The 24,083-nt window shown below is 41.3% G+C and overlaps 1 protein-coding gene across 4 annotated transcripts in view; it reads left to right on the top strand.

Moving 5' to 3' along the window:
- Positions 1–2,124: 2,124 nt before the first annotated feature.
- Positions 2,125–24,083, top strand: part of LOC120562559 (lamin-A-like) — a 36,060-nt gene continuing 14,101 nt past the window's right edge. Inside the window, exons 1-2 of one of the 4 annotated variants that reach the window (XM_039806303.1) lie at positions 2,125–2,309; positions 10,779–11,158. In XM_039806303.1, coding sequence (XP_039662237.1) covers positions 10,824–11,158 — 335 coding nt within the window. In that variant the 5' untranslated portion in view covers positions 2,125–2,309; positions 10,779–10,823. The other 3 variants (XM_039806304.1, XM_039806301.1, XM_039806302.1) reach the window with 3 other exon arrangements.

Raw genomic sequence — 24,083 nt, 5'->3', positions numbered from 1 at the left:
TTAAGATTTGAAATTAAAACACATATACAAATCTAATTTAATTCACTGTTATCAATTGAACTGTCCAATAGTATATACAGGAAAACAAGGTCTCTCTTGGGTTGTTTTTAATGCTTTAATGTTGTCAATTTCTTCCAGTATTTTACGTATTAATCAGATTTAAGTTTTATGGTAAAGGTCAGTTTCTCCATGCCGTTTATTTCATTTACAATTGCACTCCATTCATCCTTGTATTTTAAAGAGATTTTTATCTTGAGCCATGACTTTGTCTGGGATTTTGCCCAGGTATAATGTGACAAATGAGAAATCAATTTCCATTCCAAAAATCTTCCATTATTTCTTTAGTGATCTCTTGCCAATAAGAAAAACATAAAGGGCAAGCCCAGAAAATATGAAAATGGTCAGAGATTTTTAACCTGACTGCCTCCGCCATTCATCCTGCCCCTGATAGCCCTTTGGAATAAACTGAACTACAGTAAATTAAATTAAAATCAGCTAACTAAATAAATAAAAGTAGCTCCAGCTTGACCAGCTAAAACATTAAAATGCTGATAATAATGCTGATATATATACAGTATATATATAATATATATGATAACGTAACACTCTGAAAGGGTCAATTTAACATAATGAGAACTTTTACTTTGTATACTGGTGCCTTGGCCGATGGGACTGGTGTTGCTACTTTTATTTAATGATCTAAGTACTTCTTCCACAACTGTATTTCATTCAGAGATTGGTCTTTTTGAATACACAACTATTATTATTACTACCACAATGTCAGAATCATATACTGTTGTGGTTCTTAAGGTACTTTTGGTGGGTTTGGTCATCCTAACAGGACACTTTGAAAAGGTGCAGTTTTGTACAAAAGCATATGAACATCTTTGTTAGTTGGGTTATGCAATCATTTCAGTGTTACAGATGACAAACTAATACTGCCCTAGAAGGTACAGTTTTAGGCTACAATCACAGCACATTCTCAGGCCTTGTGTTCTCAGCGATCACCATGCCTCCAAGTGACCCACAGTCCTGTTCCATCATTTATGAACATTATGAATGTAAACAAACCATTTACACCTCAGTAACATAGGTCATGAAAAAAATCATGTTCAGCTGTTACATAATGAAAAGCAGATCTGCGAAAAGCTCTGTAAAATATCTCCAGCAGCACACTTTAGTTGTTTTTAATTTGTTGTTTTTCTGTTTGCGTTTAGAATGAGTTTGGGATTGCAGGGAATTAAACTGACTACGCTGTTCAACTGGGCCTTTTGTACAGCTTGATAGTGGCAGTCATGCTGGTATAGTTGCTTTGAGGAATAGTAGTTTGGTGCTTCCTGGCTGCTGGTTTAATTAAATTGTCAATTCATGTGAAATCATCATTGTCAAAGTGGGGTTCACAGAGTCACAGGACCCCTCAAGAGCTCCTTGGGGGGTCCAGAACGAAATGAATACCACTGTTATTGTAGGCTGCTCACTTCAAGGTGATGACAGCCAAGTGTATCGATAATGTTGTGATAATAGGTGTCTGAATTGGGATGTGAAAAAAAAGTTTCCTCTAGCAAAGAAGACAAGAAATAAAATTAGGATCTGTGGCGAATTTGCTCAGATTGTTGTAAACTTGAGATTACTCTTACTCCAAGGCCTACAATTAGTGTCAGTTAGTTAGACAGTTAGTTAGTTAGTTAGTTCATTTGTATGTCATGCCAAACATCTGGCCCATCCCACATGGGATTCCAAGACACCAACATTTTTGAAAACATCATGTATCATCAGGTCATAGGCTACATGAAAAAATAAATAGCCTAAATTAATTAATTTTAAATAAAAAAAAAGAACTGCTACATACAGTAGCTATACCTGTGTATCCTGGTAGAGAGCTTTATTTCAAATCTAATTATTTCACATGTGAACAGCCAACTCTATCTTTGTGCTTCATCCATATTTACAAAAATCAATATCTTTTATATAGCTATTATTTCTACAAATTTCCTCACCAGCTCAACCCACATTTCGAATAGGACGCGGACCAAAGCGTTAATGCTGGTCGCCAGGTGGCGCCTGTAGGCTGCCCTGTAATTAGCAGAGATTGGCAGTCTAATCAAGTGGGTTGATTTGCAGGTGGCTGTCGGCTGCCTGTTCAGAAGCAGAGGAGTTCTCCCGCACAGATTGGTTCAAAGAAAAACCGGGCCCGGGGGATGATATCATGATTAAGTCGACTGGCGACATTTTGAAAGGTCAATAGTGACCGTGGAAAGGAGGGGACGTGTTTTTAAACGACTGAAGAAAAGCGTTTCCAAAGAGACACGGTAAGACTGATGAGTCAGTATATATGTCGCAGTGTAAACAGCTGGTAGGCTGTGTTGTGTTTCGGGGTCTTATTTTTTTTTTAAAGGAGACGAGCAGACAGGGTGCTGAACTAAACTCGTGAACTCAGTGACCGACGTTGAGAGATATCAGCCACTAGGAAGCATACGTTTCCATTCAGTGTGTCAGCCAGTGGATGGCGCTTAGTAGCCTGTCTTCCCTGTGCTTGTGAATGACTTGTGGTGAAAGACGAGACGGCAGGGCAAACAGGGGGCGCCAGAGAGGCGCAGTGGGAGAAAAGCTGCAGCATCATTCATGAGGAGGGGAGCCTAGAGAGGATGGACACCCAGTGGTGGTGGAAGAAGTATTCAGATCCTTAAATTAAGTCAAAGTACTAATACCACACTGTAAAAAAATACTCTGTTACCAGTAAAAGTCCTGCATTGAAATTGTTACGTAAGTAAAAGTATCTAAGTATCATCAGGGAAATGTACTTAAAGTATTAAAAGTACTCAATGCAGAAAAATCCTCACATTTTAGGAACTTGAAACGATCCAAACAGTTCTGTCAGTCAACTAAGGGTTTAATCGTCTAATCATTTTAGGAAGGCCTGTATATTGTTGGGTAGTTTAATTTATAATGAAACATTGTATCTTATAAACTACATGTATTTTGATGTGCAAAAATCTTAATTTGTAAAGTGACTAGTAACTAAAGCTGTCAGATTAATGTAGTGGAGAAAAAGTACAATATTTCTCTCTGAAATGTGGTGGAGTAGAAGCAGAAAGTGGCATGAAACGAAACGACTCAAGTAAAGTACAAGTAGGGTAAACGTACCCATTAAGGCCACCAAAATCTGAGTTCAGTTATTTTTCATACATACTGACATAGTTTATTAACCTAATCATTTGTTAAAATGTGAGATTAATCTCTCATTTGAAAATAAATTCATTTATTTGTGTATATTTTATCTATAAAATAAAGATATTTTATGAATAAAGTCAAAGGTCTGGCATGGGCTTAATTGGTACTGTGGTACCATTTAAGCCCACATGTGTTCCAAATAAGCCCACAACAAAAAATGAGTGACAAAATATAACAATTTATTATTTTAAATGTATTGAAAACACCAAATATTTAGTATCTTAAAAAAAAAAAAAAAAAATAATAATAATTTTGTGTTTGGCTCGCTTTAGCCAATTTGTCACCTGAACCAATAACAACCATCATCAAACCAAAAACATGACTTGAGGAGCAGCCCGTGAACAAGAGATAAGACTACAATTATTATTCTGATAAGCTACATTCATAGGTTTTAGTTTTTTAAAGTAGAAAAAAAAACACTGACACTGAAACAGTCATTAACCTGTCTTACATTAACATTTACTTTACATTAATTTAAGTATTTAAAAAACAAAGTTTGTTGGCAGCTAGTCGTAGGTGCATGCGAAAGTAAAAAGAAATGACCAGTCGAACGACGAATGTTGTGTTTGAGCTATGATACCGATACGTCGTTCGACTGGTCATGACTGTTTACCCAAGATGGCGCCTGCCTGTATACCGAACGGTACAGTCTTTATAAAACTATATTTGTAATAAACTGTCTGTACACTTACAAAGTTCTCAATGCTTTGGTTTACATATAGGGACCCTCATTATGCTGCTGTGGAAGTGTGGTGCTATTTTGAGCCTTGTTAGTGGTATAGAAATAGCTAATTTTTTTTTTTCTTTTTTACTTTCGCATTCGGTTTGCAATAAAACTAGTCACATTCAATTAGCATGAAAGCATATCCCAGAGAACGGTCGACTCGCTACACATGTTATTAACCCCTAGGTTCATTTTGCGCCAGATTTGTCCTTTAAGTAGAAGATAGACTTGAAAACATGTGAACCTATCCTTTAAGTGAAGGAATACCCTTACCTTACAGGTGCTTTACAGATGACTGACAGGCTGATAATGAGACAATACGAATATAGACCTTAAAAACAACTGGAGACTAATGCACAAAATAAAGATAATGAAATAATAAAATCAAAAAATGAAAGCAAATTTAAAAAACATTTAAAATAAATAGATGAAAAGATTAAAATAGATTTAAAAAAACCTGCTTATTCTACACATTTCAACTATACTGTTGGTTGGTTGAATCATTTGTATGTTCATTATATGTTTTGTGAAAATCTTAATCTGAAAAGTAATTGTAGCTGTCAAATAAACAGCAAAAAAGTACTGCATTTTATCTCTGAAAGGTAATGGAGTAGAAGTCTAAAGTAACATTCAGATATTTGAGTGAAGTGCAAGTACTTCAGAGTTGTACTTTAGTACTGATGTATATTAGTTACTTTCGGCCACTGATTGTTTTATTGACACAACTGGAGATACAGAGTGGATGAGACAAAAGGTGCTGGTGGAAACAGGTGGAAACAGAGGTCTGAGATTGTTCACCACTGCAACATCACACACATTTTACACCCACAGTAGTAGGATTATTTGACCTGGGTGTGGGTATTCTGTCCCGTGTACAGTTTCCTCAATTTCCTCCTGGGACAGTCACTTCCTCATGTTGAAGTAATGAGATGAGCTTCTAATCCTTCCTCCGTCATGGTTCTTATCTGTTTATTTATTCCACATTTTCTCCTGCACATTGTAAAAAATGATAAATGGATTTACATAGGCCACAGGCTGCAAAGCAACAATTGTTTGAAGTTAGTACATGTGGTACAATAGAAAAGGACAGAATATCAAATGTATTATTTAGTTTTACTTTGAAAAGCAAACAAAGAACAATCAGAAGTCTGAAGAACATACTCTTGTGCGTTGGGAAGAGATATGGTTATTAATGATTAATGCGCATTGTGTGAACAATGGTCTCCTGAACAGCAGAGATAACGGAGTGGGAGACTGCTTTACAATCGGAAGCTGCTGCTGAGATACAAAGCACGCTCCTGGACAGTTGAAGGGTTTCTAAGTAACTGGCTGTGGTGGTTTGTCAAATCAAAGATTAATGCTCCTGTGAACTGTTAAATTGTACAAATCGTCCATCTTTGTTTTCCAACGTTATCTGAAAACTAATCAAGGCATGAGATACGCTGTACGTCTGTGCAGGAAATGGAAATGAGGTGATAAGGTATGAAAAAGAGGAGCTGTTGCTTAGGTTTTGAAACTGGAATGGGTGTTTATAGTAGCCTAGAGATTAGGCTACGTTCACACCGCAAGTCTTAATGCTTAATTCGGATTTGGCTGTTCACGTTAGCTTTTAAAATGTGGCCTATATCAGATTCCAGTGTGAACTGTTTGCAGTTTCGAACCGACCCGCATGCGCAAAAGAACAATAACAATGACATCAGACGTAGCACGCTGTTGCACTAAAGTTGGGGAGGTTATGGAGGAAGCAAGCATTTTCGCTTTTATTTCAAAATGTTTGTGTAATGGCATCCGCAACATTAATGAGCAGGTGCTAACCCTTCTGCAGCCATGTTCTCCTGTGTCCCTGTTCTTCCATTTTGTTTGCAATTTGTTTTTTGTTTTTTATTGAGCGGTTACGGTATGATCCTTCTAGTTTTGATTGAACACCTCACTCTCCCTCCATTGACTTGCTCCATCACTGTTCTCCATTTTGTAGGCCTAGTCAAGTTTTTAATTTTACTGTCTGTGTCTAGGGCTAACTCCCTCCGGCGCAGAATTGTGACAAATGTCGATGTAGATTGGCGTAAAAGTCGCATCAAATCCGCCTTGGTTGTTCACACTGCGGCCGCATTGAAAGAAATTTCAGGACCACACATGGAAGTGGTCTAAATCTGATTTGAAAAAATCTGATCTGGGCAAGATTTGAGTGTTCTCAGATTTGGGCCACTTTTGCCTGCAGTCTGAACGTAGAGTCCCCTTTCACACCAAATACTCTCATGCTGACATCCTAATTTGTTAGTGCTCTTTTTTTTTTTTTTTTTTCAGGAGAGCAGCGAGTAAGTGGCTCATAATGGAGAAATAAAACCTCTAGATTGCACAATGAGCCCGCCTTGTTTTTGTGCTGCCACGTGGAATGCCGTGAGGGCAGGAAAAAAAGATGGAGTAAAACAGGGACAGCCAGAGATCTGACTGCAAACGCATTGTTCACTACTTGTTTTCGTGAGTTGCATCACAGTCTGTCATGCCTGCTCCTGTCTAATAACTTTAAGAATGCTTCTGGGATTCACACTCCAAAGTGTGGGTCAGACGGGCGGCTGAAAACTTGAATTTTTCTTTTTTTAAATTAGCCACATCTCATCTCATTTAAAGCAGCATCCAAATAATCTACAAACAATTATGAACCTTTTTATTTTTGTATCTTATTTCAAAAACGTTCACTCGTTGTAATAACATGAACAATAACAATGACAGAAATAACAGCAGAGATCCAACAGTTGGAAATGCATCACAGTGCAAATTACGGGAACATTTGACAGCTGAATCGATTAGTTAACAACAACAACAACAACAAAAAAGTTGTTGACAAAACATTAGTTAGCAACTATTTTTCATAATCAATTCTGCACTTTTGCTTTAAAAGTAAAGTTTTGCTGGTACCAGCTTCTTAAGTTGTGATTTTTATTTTTTTTCCTGCTTTTTTAGTTGTGATATAAACTGAAAATCTTTGGGTACCATTTGTTTTATTGTTGTTGTTTTTTAACCTTTTTATTTATTCAGGGAAGGTTCACAGGAACGCCCTGATCACATTCACACAGTTACACATTCATACCCAGAAGCTGCCCAGTACAACCACAGTCTGATCTGCTGGCCACTGAGCAGCTCCACTGGAGCGGTTGGAGGTTAAGGGCCTTGCTCAAGGGGAGGGACAAGCGCTGCTCTTTCACTTTCCCCACCCAGATTTTATCCTGTCGGTCTGGGGATTGAACCGACGACCTCCCGGTCACAAGCTCACGTCTCTAACCTTTTTTTTTTTTTTTTAAGCCTTGTAATGTTTTTCTTTGTTAGTCCCTTCTTGTAGAAGATGCTGCTAAAATGGCAAATTGACAAGTATTTAGGCGTAATGAAGGCATACAATGTGTCTTCAAATGCTAATAAGCCGAGTTTTGAAAGCACAAGTTCATTATTGCAGATTTGTTCTATAATCTGGGCAACATGTCAATTATTGCGCCTTTCTGCTTCAGGGATCTAGCTTGCGTCATACCTGATTATCCCTGTTTCAACGCGATAACATTTGTGATGCAATAGAATTATGTTGGTGCACACAGACAGCACAAGAAAAGGCCAGAGGGCTTGGAGAGGCGTAGCAAAACATGTGGAAGAGAGACGTTTGGGCTGCATTCCAGGCATTCTTGTCCTAGTGTGACTTTCATGGAAACCCAAAATGTAAAAACAAAAAAAAAGGAGAGGGAGCGAGAGAGGTAGAGAAGACATGGTGAACAAGTGAGCTGTTTGAATAGGGCTGTGTGACTCAGAGGCAGCTTCGGAGGCTGACGGCTCCTTTCCACTGGAAGGCCACGCTGAAGCTAGGATACTCCCTTAGCCACTGGACCTGCCCCATGCCCAAAAACAGAGATGCTGTCTTGCCCCTTGTTTAACCACACACACACACACACACACACACACACACACACACACACACACACACACACACACACACACACACACACACACACACACACACACACACACACACACAAATAGACTAACCTCTATTTCCATGGTGAGGAGATACATACACACACACAGAAAACGTCTTTTCCCCCTGCATCAGAACTTGATTGGACCTGTGACTCCATTAACTCCACCCCGAGGAAATAAATATATAAGGCCAGAATCAACTTGGGTTTGAGTGTCAGACATTTGAGACTTTCAAGATGACTTGTGGGAATTATTCTATCACTCACTGGGAATATGGTGCAAAGGATTTGTGGACTTTTCCCTCTTTGGATTCAGTGGACGAGCTTGCCAACAGGATATTTTTCTGGCATGGATAACAACAAAACAGCGCTTTAAGGTGATGAATGATTTCCATGTACTTTGAACTGGTTTCATTACCTTGCAATGTTGTGTGATGTGTGTGCCAAGGTCATCTCTGCTCCCTTCCGAAGCGGAGAGGATTATTATTATTTTTATTTATTTTTTGCTTTATGAAATTGAAACCGAAATTCTTCCTTTATGTATTTGCTTTAGAGTTCACTGTCACAGCCCTTTTCAAAGTAAAGAGAGTGCACTAGGAATGTATTCTTCATAGCAGCAGGGAGGAGAAGGGTGAGAGCCGCACACTCGCACACTTTCACCCACCTGGGAGCTGTTCAGTATCATCAGTGTCACTGCGTTTTATTGACCGACCACTTGCACCAGTCGCTGAGGTCAGTCTGTCTGCGAGGGCTCTGTCTGATTTGAAATGAGAAAGGAAAAGATAGGGCCAGTGCAGGGAGAGATAAAGCTCAGCAGCTGCTCTGTGTGTGAGTGCGCACACAGTCTGTCTAGCCTGACTCCTCCTCGCCGCCCCACCCTCCCCCGCTCTCTTGTGCTCCCGCCCTCTCTCTCCCTCTTCAGCAGTAGGTACAGTGTGCAGTGAGCGACAGCTAGGAGAGCAGTTCAGGGCACGAGCCAAAGGCGCACACACCCACTAGCAGAGAGCAAGACTGCATTATTCAACGGATCCTCTTCTCTACACTCCTCTGGGGTATGGCACACACACTCACAGCAGCTCACACACACACCCACACACACACACTCTCACTCAAACCAGCAGATAAACTTCTAGAAAGGTCCTGTACTCTCACTTTTAGTCCCTTCAGCAGGCTGAAGTCAAGAGGTTCCCACACAGCCGAGGTAAGGTTCTACTCAGATTTCTGTTTGTGTTTGTTACGCTGATAGACAGTGCTGCTGTTGTGTGCTCATAATATAGTGCTTGTTTAGCTTGTTTGTTCAGCTCATAGTTTCATTTTGTCAGGGAGTGGTTTGGAAGGACTTTGTAACTTTAAAAGCTGTAGCTCATTTTACTGCCTGCTGTTAGAGAAGAGTGGAACATCAGACAGCACCTGGAAGTGCACGCCACATTTTTGGCGTGTGAGTGGATGCTTCAGTTATTCAAAGTTAGGCCAGAGAGTACTTGTGTGAGTGTATGGGTTTGCTCCTGTGGGCGTGTGCACGCATCATGTGCATGCATGTGTGCGCCATCCCACCCACAGGGCGTGCATGTCCTTCTGTGCACTTTAGATAATGGGGGGGGTGGAGGGATGGATGGCAAAGTCCACCCACTGCTGAACCAAATTGGAGTAGGCTTTCCCGCCGTTCAGTGGGAAAGGGCTGTTAGGTTGTGTGTGTGGTTAGCTGCTGAGAAATATGATTTAAGTTTTGAAGTCAAACCTGTTTAGCCACAGTTGCAGTTGATGATAACAATACGGGCCCATTTATTAATATTGTTGAAGGCCTCATCCATCCATAATTGTTGTATAGAGCTCTCTGATTAAAAAAAAAAAAAACGTAGTCCAAATGCACGTTTTTTTTCCCTGTGATTTATAAGATTTACAGATTGAAATGTTTAGATAGTTTTCTTATTCCCCCCTCAATTTCAAATCAACCCCTGTGCTCTTTAATTCATTATTCTGATAGCGCACATCTAAAGCAGATTTACGTCTCTTCATCAGGGCATCTTGCAGCATTTATTGATATTATGAGTCAACACTTCGGTATAACGATCTGGGCTGGTGCAAGTGGTTGTGTGCGAGATGATCACTGCAGATCACGCTGTGGAAGCAATTAAAAGCTTTCTTTTGTGTGGTGTGCCTCTATTTTACCAAAAAAGTCTGTGGCGAGCAGAAGGGAAGTGTTTTTCATTTATTTTTGTGTCCCTGGCTGCTGCATGAGTGAGGAGTTGATGTTTGTGGGAAATATGTTTGCTTAGGAGTGAACTGCAGGAAGTGGCATAACTGTTCCTACAACAATTTAATGGAGCCGGAGGAGAGAATAGCAAGGCGTATGTTATGACAGTGTGTCACACTTTGCGGTGGAAATACCAGTGTGACTGAGGGTTGTTATCAGAAGCACTAAAAGCAGTAAAAGGGCAGGAAAGCTGTCGCACCTTCTTTTATAAAATAATAGGGGTTTTGTATCCAAAAGATCTGAAGTCTAAAATAACCGAGGAAAACCGAATCACATTCCTGTGAAAGAGCTCTGCCTCTGCAAATTACTTTGAACCCCACGCAATTTAAATACTGAAGAGGTATTAAATGAAGTTGTATAGATGTGCTGACTGTGGGAAAAAAGGATCCTGGAATACATTATCATGCAGATCTGTGAGCAGACCCAGCATTGAAGGCGGGTTGCCAAGACAAGGATCACGGTTACGCAAGACTGGAACATTTCTTCAGTATAAACTCCATTAAAGTTTAACGTGTGATTCAACCCATGATAAGGAGCACTGTGTTTCTAGGCAAGGCAGCCTTGATACTGTAGTTTTCATGAACTCTTCTTTCCTTGCCCTCCTCCCCCACAGCCAGTGACTCACCCCCTCCGCACCTCTTGCTGAGCCATCATTACCATGGAAACCCCGAGCCAGAAACGCACCAGCCGTGGTGCTGCCTCCCCGACCCGCATCAGCAGGCTGCAGGAGAAGGAAGACCTGTGCAACCTCAATGACCGCCTGGCTGTCTACATCGACAAGGTGCGCTCGCTGGAGTCTGAGAACGCCGGACTCCGAATGCGCATCACCGAGTCGGAGTCCACGATCACCCGCGATGTGTCGGGCATAAAGGCGGCCTATGAGGCAGAGCTGGCCGACGCCCGCAAGACCCTGGACCAGGTGGCCAAGGAGCGAGCTCGCATGCAGCTGGAGCTGAGCAAGATCAGGGAGGAGCACAAGGAGCTCAAAGCCAGGTAGGAGGAGCATGTGGGGGGTGGAGCTTGAAAGGGAGTGGCTTTGGTACAAAAGGAATGTCACAAAGTGGTTGTGGCTACACATACAGTACAAGGTATCATATTTATTGTATATGATAATATATGATAGGCAACAGTACACACAACATGTAGTTAGTATTTTGTGCCTCTCTCATTTCTCTGTTAAATGCATTAGAATAAAACAAGCTTTCATGCAGTTGTACTTCAAAGTCAGCGGAACCACCACGAGCCGTCCATAAAGCTTTCAAGTTGTGTTGCAGTATTGATAACATAACATTTAGGTGCTGTTGTCTGGTTGCTTTGTGGGGGAATTCCCTGCCTTTTTGGCAACTGATCCCACAGTAACTTGGGAATGTCCCTGTAGCTCTGGTACGTGAGCATTTAAGGCTTTTTTATATTGTAGCACAGTACAAGATGATTCAGATACGTCATTCTTTTGGAAAGCAAAGTTATGCCACAAAGGTAAAATGAGAATAAGTTATATGTGACATAATTTATGGTATCATTATTATTTTGGTATTACATTATTATTATAGCATTATTCATGATGCTACAGAGCCATCTGCATTTCTCAGGTTTTTGAGGCTTTATGTTTTATGTTCCCAAAACATAGTAGTTGTTAAGACAGCGCTGCAGTCAAAGCAACTGAACGTGTGGATCTGAATGTTGTAATTTTACTTTTGTGTGCTGTTATGCCTCCAGTTCACACCTGCTTTTCAGTACAACTGAGGTGGTGCAACACCCTTATTTTCTACCTGGAATGAAGTGTGGAGCATGCGGCCATACCCAACATTGTACCGTAGTTTTGCAGTACATTCCTGGTGGTTAAATGTGTATGACTCGTCAGTTGGCACATTATGTCACTTTAAGCCCCTGGGGAAGTTGGAAATGACACACCTTCAGCCAAATGGGCTGCACCTTTAACATTCAGCCTGCTCTGTGAAGGTAGAATTACTGCCCTAATGACAGAATGTCTTTCATTACAGTGTTTGACACAACTCTGCTTTAAAAAGCTCTATGTTGCACATTTATTGGAGTTAGATCAGTAGTAACATATTTCAAACAAAACTGTAAAGTGCCACAGAAGAGTGTGTGTGTGTGTGTGTGTGTGTGTGTGTGTGTGTGTGTGTGTGTGTGTGTGTGTGTGTGTGTGTGTGTGTGTGTGTGTGTGTGTGTGTGTGTGTGAGTGTGTGTGTGTGTGTGTGTGTGTGTGTGTGAGATAATAAATGATTAACTAGAGGTGTAGTGGTGTACAATTATATTATTCCTTCCAAACCTTGGGGCAGCAGTAGCTCAGTCCGTGTGGATTTGGCTTGGTTCAAGTACAGATTGTGGTTCCAGTTTGCCTCCTGGGCACTGCTGAGGTGTCCTTGAGCAAGGCACCGAACCCCCAACTGCTCGGGGCGCCAATCTGTGAGGCAGTCCCCTCGCTCTGACAATATCTCCTTACGTAATGCATGTGTCTATGTCCTGTCTGTGTATGTGTGTATCTGTGTGTGTTTGTTTATATATAACAGCGACAACCGAGTGAAATCCCTTGCAGGATTACTAAAGTATACCTTACTTCTCACCTGAGGAGTGGTGTTGAGCAGCAGGTTAACCGTGTTTTCCTCAGCTGTCTTGCTGTTTCAGCTACTTTGGCGAATGTGTGCGGTGTTTGGTGTTTTTTTGCCCCCCAACGTCTCCTTCCAGGCAGCGCGGCAATGGTTATGTTTAGGGTTAAGGTTAGGGTTAGCTGCCTGGAAGGCGCTGTTGGGAGGCAAAAAACACCATCGAGGAATGTGTGCAGATGAGAATACTGCTGTAGGCCTCAGTGGCTGTGGCTGTTGAGGAATGTGTCGACATCTTGGCAAAGTGCACCTCGGGTTAGAGGGGTCTGAGAAAATTAAACTACTAAATAGAAAGTATTCGTACTCCCCCCAGTACATTTACTCACATGTCAGACTACATGTGCTCTGTCACAGGAGGATCCCCTTTTTAGAGTGACAGAATATAGAGAAAGGAACATTCAACACATGCCTTTTTAAAAAAACAAACAGAAGGCATATTTTCAGTGTTGAAAGAGCAGCACGTGTGTACAAGGGGAACCCACGGGGAGTATTTTTTTTTTTTTTTTTTCCCAATTAGCACCATTGTGATTTTTCACAAAGTTAACATTATTCACGGAGTGTGAACTGTGAAGCGTGTCCATGTGAATGTACACACACAACTCAGTGGGTGTGGCTCAGCGCAGCATTTGAAAAGGCGAATAAAAATTTAAACGTTCTGCCTCTTTTTAATGTGGCTTATTTGTGTCTTTCGGGTTTTGACTTTCAATGTGGTGTCATTGCCCCAAGCTTATCAGTCTATGGTTTGTTAATTTTCAAATACTGTAGGTGGGTGATGATGTTGATTTTGGTGTGTGTGTGTGTGTGTGTGTGTGTGTGTGTGTGTGTGTGTGTGTGTGTGTGTGTGTGTGTGTGTGTGTGTGTGTGTGTGTGTGTGTGTGTGTGTGTGTGTGTGTGTGTGTGTGTGTGTGTGTGTGTGTGCGCGCACTGAAAGTGTTATTAAATTATTCACTTCCAGAATACCCCCCCATGTCATTGTGCTTCTTGTAATTCTCCAGATACTTGTGCAGCAACACTGTTTCTAAGGAAGCAGATCTTTTGATGCATGTGTGGTGGAAGAGAATCACTCAATCTAGTCTGGGCCGGCTTTATCTGTTATACCTCAGCCAGTGTGTTTGGTGTTTGGTTACCATGGAGCTCAGAGAGTCTGGGCTCCACTGTGTGACGGGGTGGTAATGGTGACTCAGAGTTTATTCATGGACTCTGGAATGGGACTGTGGACTCACTGTAACAGGAAGTCAGGTTTATTAATACACACTGTGACGGGCTCTACTACCCACGGAGCTGAGCTTCAGGTGTCTGCAGCAGCAGCAGACGGCGGGGCAACAAACAATGGACATCTACGTCTCACAATATGTTGACTTTCTGTTGGTGTCCTTGGTTCTTCCCCTCAAGGTTGACGGAACACAGAGCAACAGGTGGGGCCGTCACTGCAGTTGAGTTGACTAGCCCAAAAGCATGACACTGCGTCTCTTCACACACGTCTTTTTGTATGCATAACTACTACCGGACGGGAACACATGCTGTTCTCCCCGAGGCAAACCTCAAGCTGTTGTGCCAGAATGTCAACCATTCCCCCTACAGCATTATTTGACTTGTAAATAATTCAAAACTGTAGGAAAAAGATACACATAACTTTGCAAAAGCATGTGTGGGTGGAATGTGGTGCTGTTAAATTAAGTGTAAAGCTGGGAGCCAGGTATGCCACTGAGGAAAACAACAGGTCAGAAAGCAGTGAATGTGAGTCCCTGAGCTACAGAACAGGTCTGTTAAGACCTTGTTCAGTCATCTTTCCTTTTAATAGTGAAACAGAGTGTCTGGCTGGTGTCGTGCCCAGTCTAACCTTCCAGTAGTGATGCTGGCAGTGAAACATGAGCCTTGGTGAGGGAACTGGCTCATCAGTGTCACAGGCGGGACTCCTCCTCTAAATCCTTAGTTAACGCTTCACCCTGGCAAAGTAGAGTAGGGAGTATTTACGATCTAGACATGTGTATTTTATGTAACAGTTTGCTTTATCGATAACTATTTTTTGCAAAAGATGTGCGCTCACATGTGAGCTATGGAGCTGAAACGACTACATGATTTAATTTGGCAGCTATTTCGATAATCACTTAATCAACTATTTTCTTAATCAAAAATGCCCAAAAAATTCACCGGTTCCAGCTTCTCAAATTTAAACATTTGCTGGTTTTCTTAGAGCTCTATGATCTTAAACCGAATATCTTTAGGTCAAGCCATTTGAAAATGACAACTTGGACTTTAGGAAATAGTGATGGGCACTTTTTACCATTTTAATTGAGAGATGAAAATAATTGTCAGTTGTAGCCCGAGTTAACCGATTAATGATAATTTAGTTTATGGCGTGCGTGTGTCTGTGTATCTGCTGCACGTTGTCTAAAATCAAAGGCGACGCCCCTTTTTTGATAGTAAAATACTAAACTTTGAACTGCTCCTTTCAGGCACAGTGTGTCTGATAAGGACGAGACTCTGCAGCAAGGGTTGAACAGTAAACCGCCAAACCCTTTTTCCGGATCAGATCTGCTTTGAATACATAGGAGTAGGGATTTACCTCGTCTGAGTCTGCCCCACCTGTTGGCACAGTGTGGTTTAGGGTGTGGCAGCAGCAGGCAGACGAAGCTCTCAGACAGTCTGTTGAAACAATGTTTTCAAAAAATGGATTAAATAAGTGCTGTGGTGGAACTTGTCCAGGCGCAGCAAAGACTTGAAAGTCAACATAATACAAAGATTCAGTGCTACACTGCACATGTACTTGTGCTGTATTCATGAACCGATATGCAGCGTTGAAGCCGACTATCAGAGAGCACAGCAGGAAGTGCTCTTATCTTGTAGCACATTCCCATTTCCTTTCTTTGGAATATTTGCTTTCTGTTAAGTATGACCCGTATGTTTTTGCAGCTTATTGTTGCTCATGATCACCCACAGTTCTCTTTGATTCAGTTAAGTGTTTGTTCTACCGTGAACTACATTTCCCCATAACAGCCCATTTAGATGTAAAGCTGTATTCTGACCTTTTACTCGTTCCGATCCGGAGACTTCATTTGCCTCGTCAAACACTTCACATAGTTTTTACTGTCCTCTCCGGGCTACACAGTAGGCTCGGACATTTATGGTACAAAGGAAACAGACCTCACACACTAAGCAACGCATACAATGTTGACAAACAACAGCTTTGTAATATTCAGCCAACCTTCGTTCTGAAGAGGAAAAAGAGGAAGTAAAAGGGGGAGAGCGTGATTGAGTGGTGACGGAGGTCGACGTCATAAAAGGTGGTCTAATATTAGTCACAGCTTGAGTCTTAGTGAGTAAAGTTTGTATATTTAGCTTGGGGGAACACTTTACATACACTATGTCTCTAAGGTGACCCATTATACATCCGTTCCATTATGGGGCCACGTTGTGGATATCAGGAGGAGTCATTCAAGCTGCTTACGTCAAGTTTGTTGAGATAAAATTTTGCCTTCAAAGCCTCTTCCTAAAATGGACAAGAGCAAGCCTGCACTCCACTTCATCATGCTGTTAAGCCTTTCAAATGCCTTGGCTGCTTTTTTTTTTTTTTTTTTTAAGTGAAGCTTTCTTTCAAGAGTCTGGTGGCAACAGTTTCTGCATTTGTTAGTAGTTTGTATTACTTCATTCTTTTAAATATAAGTTATACATAAAAATTGCCTTTTTATTGGTAGTTAAAAAAAATAAAATCTGATTCATTACAGAAACAAGTAGGGGTGTCACGATTCTCCAAATCCTCGATTCAATTACATTTCCAGTTCTAAGGTCACTGTTCGATTCAATTCTCGATTTTTGGGCTTTTTTGTCAACATAACTCACTGGAAATCCAGAATACTTCCACACTGGCGACTTCATTGAAAGAGGAGAGGGTTCAAGTTCTGTCGATGGGTCTCCTGCATCTGCAGTTGGCTGTCTTTTGACTGGCTGTAGCTAAATTAGAGGAGGTTGACTGACTTGCAGCACTTCAACACTAGTGTTGACGAACTGACCCAAGAGCCGGTTAATTAAGCTGAGTAGTATCACTGAACCGGGAGAATGAATCGACTCACTCCTCAAGCTGAGTGCGATCGGTGTACGCTCCGTTGTGTGTAGCTGGTCTTCTGCTACTGTGTGTGTAGTAATCTAGCTCATTAGCGCCTCCACTGGAGTGGTGGTAGAATCTACCTCGAGCAGGCTACACGTGTGTTTTTTTTCTATGGTTTTTTTCCACTTGGCAAGCCGACCGGACGAGACATGGGGGCGTGGCAGCATCGCCGATTCCATTTTTTTTATTTGAGATTGTGACTTAATTTCGGCCGATTACGATTTAAAATCAAAATAGTGACACCCTTAGAAACAAGAAACTAGGGCTCATCCCAATTTTCTCATCCAACCAACAGTCCAAACCCCAAAGAGATTCAATGTACTAACACCAAAGACGGCAAACCTTCACGTTTTAGAAGCTAAAACCAGAGAAGATTGGGCATTTAAAAAAAAGACTTGGACCATTACCAAAAAAGTTGCAGATTAATTTCCTGCTGACATCTCTACAAGTAATGACTAAAACAAAAGATTCTTTAGTACTGCGGATAAATGGTATAGCTTCAGTTGAAACTATGGCACTTTATACTGTTATATATACTTTTATACTGTAAGTACTGTACTACTTTCCTTCTAACACCTAAAATAATTTTTTTATGCAGACTTGGTAAAAAATGTATGACTGTAAAGTTGCGGTTATTAGCCCAGAGTAATAAGTGGGATGAAAAATGAAGGTTGCCAGGTTCTTCCAACTCTGTGTTGTCAAATACCAACCTTGACGGGTATTTCTCTATTAACACTAACGTGTGGAAGCTCACCGTCTGTCCACTTCATTCATAATTGACAGCATCACCATAATACAAAGCCAGCGGCAGCCATTAGGAATCATCTCCTGGCTTCTTTTATCCTTCAGATTCAATAATTATTCCACCAATAGACCTTTTTCACAGCAGACATGTTGACTTTTCATATAATGAAAAGCACAGGTAGAACTAATTAAATTAACAATGGATTAATTCCCAGTAAGTGTCCCAGGAAGTCATGCTAGTGGGGCAGCATGCACAATACCAGGAGCCTGGAACTGCCTTCATTAATGTTATTAATTTCACCAGTTTCTTTCCTGTATTGACATCAATCAAAATGTCTGTGATGTGAAAGTGAATGTGAAACAAAATTAAACATACTCCAGAACACATAGCATTTCATTCGATTAAGTGCAAGCTCAGCGTCATGAGTCGTGCTCCCTGAGGCCAGAAACGGGCTGCAAACCGCCGTCAAACCACCAGCGGCAGAGTTTATTTGGCTGCTGTACATCTTTCCTCATGCTGTTTGATCACACGTCTCCTCTGTTCTTGTGGCTGCCTTGGGGGGAGGTGGAGGGGGGGAACCCTGTGTTCCCCTACGATGATCTCAGCTTGTGTGATGTGACGGCAGACAATTGTCTGTCACATAGAGTCATGCGAGGGCAGATAAGAGCGCAGAGGAGAGCCCGGCGTGATTTTGGGTGTTATCCAGCAGTGGTAAATTGAATCATTCGTTCTAAGCATCAAAACATTTAAGACACTTCAAAAGTACAACTGTGCTTTGCATATGAGAGCGATAATAATTTAGTCTTGAATTATCTTAAAGAGATACATTAATATTTATGTTTTTTTTTATTTTTATTTTTTTACATTTGTCCTTATGTTTCTCTACAGTGTGATGTTACATAGCAGCAGTAGCTAAACCAGAGATACTGAAAGCTAAAAAGTGAAACCTAAAGGTATTTGCTCTTAAACTGATAAAATTAAATGGCTGTCACAATTTCCAGTACAAAACCCAAAGATTCAATTTAAAATGATATAAAACAGAAAAATGCAGCAAATATGAGAAGCTAGAGACAGATTTGTTTTTTGCATTTTTGCTTGAAGAATTACTTAAATGATTAACTGTCTGATTATCAAAATAACCGCAAATTATGAGTTAACCGTCTCAGCTCTGGAACTGATTATTGTGTTTTACAGAATGCTTATTCTTTACTCACCTTTTTTTTCTGATACGGCTGATTTATTTCGCAGAGGTATTGTAGGTATTTGTTATAATTTCAATTTTATTTCTAGTATCAACTCATAACAAGAGTTATTTCAAGACACTTTACAGATAGAGTAGGTCTAGACCACATTCTATAATTTATAAAGTCCCAACAATTCTAGTAATTCCCCCAAGAGCAAGCATAGTGCAACAGTGGCGAGGAAAAACTCCCTTTCAGGAAGAAACCTCGGCAGACCCAGGCTCTTGGTAGGCGGTGTCTGACGGGGCCGGTTGGGGATGTGATTTTTATGATGGTCTTACAGTTTAGTTTTGTAAGCGTTACTATGTCCTCCAGATACTGCCAGTAGGGTATGGCTGGCTGGTCTGGTGACTATTTGTTCTCTTGGCCCTAACGGAGTGCTTTGTAATGGAGGACAGATGCGGCAGGCCTGTAAATGTGCTGAATGGCTGCTGTATGAAGCCGTCTCTGTTTGGTTTATTAGAGAGAGAGAGAGAGAGAGAGAGAGAGAGAGAGAGAGACTTTCCATTTAGCCTTCAGAGTCAGCCAAGCCTTCGATGACTCACTCGCACATGGCCAGGGTAGATCACTTTAAGATGGTGGGACCCCAGTCTTTCTGCCCAAAGACCAGCCCACTGGGGGAGTCGGCGAGGTTGGGTGGATCTGCGAAACGCTCACTTACTCTGAAATGAATTAAAGTTGAATGGGAAGTTTAGAGCAGTTCTACTATATACAGGACACTGAGTTTGTGGGAACTCTTTCCACTTTGAAACAATCGGAGCCGTCTCAGATGTTCTGCATTAACTGTTGTTTATTAGGACCCACACAAGCACGCAAACACATTCACACTCCTCTGGCATCTTGGAAAATGGTTTGCATGTTTTTTTTGTTTTTTTTAAACTTGTCAGCTGGGTGGGGTTTGCAAAAGGAAAAAAGGACACAGAGTGCCAGAGTTAAGACAATCGCAGGAAAGTCAACACAGCACAATTTCCAGTGGTTTACAGCTCACCTGGCACTACACAAACTCCACCTTTTTGTCTTGGATGTGTGCTGCTGGAACACATTTTTGTTTCTGTTTACTCTGTTGAGTACTCACCAGTGAGCTCTCTTGCGTTTCCTGTATGTCAGTTGCGTGAGAGCACCGGTCGCCAGGCTCGTCCCACAACCACAACTTGGTTGCACTCCAGGCATAAAATCCTTCTTCTTTTTTCTCCCTCATACGCTACCAAAAGCTAAATAATGCTGACCAAAGCTCATCACGGTCTCTTAAACTCCACATGGGTTTAGCGTAAAGCTAACATTAGCAACTCTCTTTCTTCCCATGGAGTTTTCATTATAACTATAAAGAGAGCGCTGTGCCTCATTGGAGGGGAGGCTAAACACAATCTGTTGTTACTATGTGGAGCATAAGTAAGCGTGGTGATACACCGGGGAGTTCTCTTGTTAATGCAAATGAGAATTAAACTCTAGGATGCAAATTGAGCCACTGTTCCAATCAGAATGGTGCAAATTGCCAATTTAGGAAGTACAACTATTGTGCAGCACATATGTGCGGAGCGTCAATGTTTATAAAGTCTCTTCTAGCACTGAGCTATTCCTGTATACTTGAAGCAAAAATGTTGAGGCAATGTAGCTGAACCTGTTAGCAAAAGGATGCAACATTTTTTTCAGGCTCAGCAAGGGTGCGTTCAGAAGATAATTAGAGATGGTTTATTTTTAATTGTCATCTACTCTGAATTGTACACATGGACGTTTTTCAGGTCTGATCCAGATTTTTTCCAAAGACGATTAACAGGAAACCTTTAGTCGACATAGTAACTATTAACAATTCTTATCTTGATTTATCACCAACATTCCTCATCTTTGATCCCCTGTGTACTCTTGCTATTTTTTATGACACTGTAAAATGGAAAGTGAAATGGTGAGTCCCTGCAGATAATGGGATTCAGTACCAGTAAAAAGTAGCTTATAAACTAACACAAAGACCGGGCAGCCGGCATCTGACTCACTCTCGGATGAATCATCAACTAATCATGCAGGGAGGAACAAGGGCTGTTTCATATGCCTTTTGGCTTAGCCTTTTTCTAGAAGGCAGGACACCTCTTCTTTTAGCACTTGTTGACGGACGCTGTCTTTGAGGAACTTTATTAAAAAAATGCTAATTGTCGCAGGCATGAATGGCACAAAGGGAGAACATGTGATTCTTTTCAGTGTACAGAGTTTGCTTTGCAGACAGCTTAAACAAAACCATGAGTTTGACATGCGAGAACATTGCATGTCCTCCTTCTCTGTTTGTCCCCTCCCTCTTGTCAGAAGTCCGCTCCCTGAAATCAGACACAGTGGACATGTGCTCTGCTTTAAGACTGAAAACACTACCAACTCTGTTCCCATCTGCCACATGTGGGTGTGTACGGGTGGCCCCTGGCAAAGGCTGCGTTGTTGTCGGTTTCTGGTGATTAATCTCACACACACGCAAATACACACACACAATCCCTGTTATTGTGTTTCTCATCCCTAAAGAGACACAGGAAACCATCATGTGCCAGCTTGTAATGTTTACTTTAAAGCATTTTTTTGGGAGAGAGTTGCAAACCTACTCGGAAAAGCGCAGTTGACTTGAGCTAGCAGGCCTGCACGGCTAGTTTTGCAGTGTGTGCTTGAGATCCTGGTTGGCACTCCTCCCATCAGTTTATCTAGGTGTGTGTGTGGATCAACTCTTACCTGCTGTACTACATGTATGTATTCATTTAGTTTGCACTTACTACAACAGTGCATCTTCGAGGTTGTGTGCTTCGGTTTTAAATCACTGTAAATGATTGTGCACAAAAGTTGATGTTCTTTAAAGGTCCCATGGCATGAAAATTTGACTTTATGAGGTTTTTTAACATTAATATGAGTTCCCCCAGCCTGCCTATGGTCCCCCAGTGGCTAGAAATGGTGATAGGTGTAAACCGAGCCCTGGGTATCCTGCTTTGCCTTTGAGAAAATGAAAGCTCAGATGAGCTGTTCTGGAAAGCAAGGTTACCTCCCCTTTCTCTGCTTTGCCTGCCCAGAGAACTTAGCCCACCCATGAGAGAGAGACATCATGGCTTTCAAACGAGCAAAGTGGCAGTTGGTCAAGGCCACACCCCCACCCTCCACCTTGCCCCCCCCCCTCTCTCTCCTCCTCAATAGCTACAGACACAGAAATGGCACATACTAAGGAAAGCTCATTGTGGGACTGGCTCTAGTGTCTGTAATTCTGCACCAAGGCTGAATTTCGGGAAAAAGACTTCAGATACAGTATTAGGTATTTAATTTTTATTAAAGAGTCCTGATCCTGGTCTCCTCCAAAAGGGAAGTCAGAATTAGTCAAAGAGATACTGAAATGAATTCATAGAGGTATTTTTAATTATTATTATTATTATTATTATTATTATTATTATTATTATTATTATTATTATTATTATTATTATTATAAATAATTTGAATCACTGGTATTTGAAAGTGCTACTGGGATTTTAGAGTTGTGAGGTTTTGTGCATTCAGATTATGTATCATCTCTCAAAGTTGAGTGCAGAGTCAACTGGATGCCGTACCAAATAAGAGGACCAACCGTCCTCCCAGTCTGCATTTGGGCCACTGCTTGTTAGGAGAGATGATACCTGAGGGTATTGTTGGGCCATCGGTTGAACAATCAAACAACTGGAAGATGTCACTTTGGGATCCGTGAAAATCTGATGGGAATATTTTGCTCTTTTTTTTTAACTTGTATAGACAAAACCATTAACTGATGAATAGACATTAATTGCAAGCTCAAAATGATATATAGTTGCAGGTTGCTACAAAGAAGGTGTTCTATTGTAATGGCCCATTAACACAGTATTAAACATTACTCCAGCATGTTTTTCCTGGTGCCAGCTCTATTTCTGGGCCCCTGTGTTTGTTTACTAAAACCCCATTATTCAGCAACCTTCCTCTTAGTCACCTTTTCCCTCCAGTGTTCTCCACATAAAGCCACTTTGTGAATGTCGAAAATTAATTGTAGTAAGGATGGAATAAGGAAAGAGGGGGCTATAATTGGAGAAGGGAAAATTTTTTCGACAATCTATAGGGAATTTGGGAAAACCCCTTTTTTCCTCTCCTCAGTGTTTGAGCAGTGAGTCATCGGGAAACCCCACCCACATGTGCCCACACATGCTTGCCAGACGGGTGTGTGACTGTTTACATAGTAACATACAATATGGATCAATGGACACACTGCATGTCAGAGGAATTATTTGAATAGGACTACAGGAAATGAGCAAGGTGATGAATTATTGCAGCCTCTTACAGGGAGAAACTCGCTAAAACACACTGGCAGGGAAAAGCCTCATGGGTGAAATGAATGAGATGCCCCCCACCCCCCGTTCCTCCACAGCTTCAGCAGATGTGCCCATGTGCAAAGCGCTAAACCCCACACCGCTGCAGGGGAGCTGCTCTGTGGTAAACAGCACAAGCTAGTGGGCAGCTCCCAGGTGTCGGTGTGCATGTAGGTATCTCAATCCCTTGCAGCTACTTTTGCTTTTTCCATGCAACTGCCATAAAGGCAAATGCTAGTCAAATTCCTTTTAAAAGATAAGAAAATAAAAAATCTCTGTTACTACTTTTAAACTACTGTAAACCATACAGATACAACAGGTTTTATTTGCCCATTGTTTGAAATTTCTGAGATTTCTGCTGCCGCCCCAGTAAAATGTATGTGAATTGAATTTCATTTGTGGCGCTTACAACAGTGAAAATGGATTTAACCAGAGCGCATACTATCAACAGTGTCTACTCGTCGCTATGAAAACTGTTGACAGTGAGGTCTGTGAATTATCCAGACCGAGTAATGAGGACACTGTTTCCGGAAAGAGATGTTAAATTAAATTACAAATTAAACAAATTTGCCATTTGCCTTAATTATATTGGGGTGGCAGCAGAAATCTCTGAGACAATTCTATTAAAGCCTGGGCAAAAATATATGTATTTGTAGATCGCAGTAGAGTGGAGGAAGGAAATGTGTTTTATTGTAACTTGGGTGAACTACTTGTTAAACGGGATCCAGTGCAGCCAAGTGCAGGACAGACTACGCTGACCCATAGTAGCAAGAGCATGGATTTGGATTGCAAAATTGGAAAGCAAGGCGAAGCAGCTCCTTTAGTGCAAAGTTTAGATGATGAACTTTAACTTCTGCTGTTGTTGTTGTTTTAGAAATGCGTTT

The sequence above is a fragment of the Perca fluviatilis genome, chromosome 7 (assembly GCF_010015445.1).
Source record: "Perca fluviatilis chromosome 7, GENO_Pfluv_1.0, whole genome shotgun sequence".
NCBI classification, from domain to species: Eukaryota; Metazoa; Chordata; class Actinopteri; order Perciformes; family Percidae; genus Perca; species Perca fluviatilis.
Note: the sequence above shows the minus strand (reverse complement) of the source record. Positions and strands in the feature narration are given on the sequence as shown.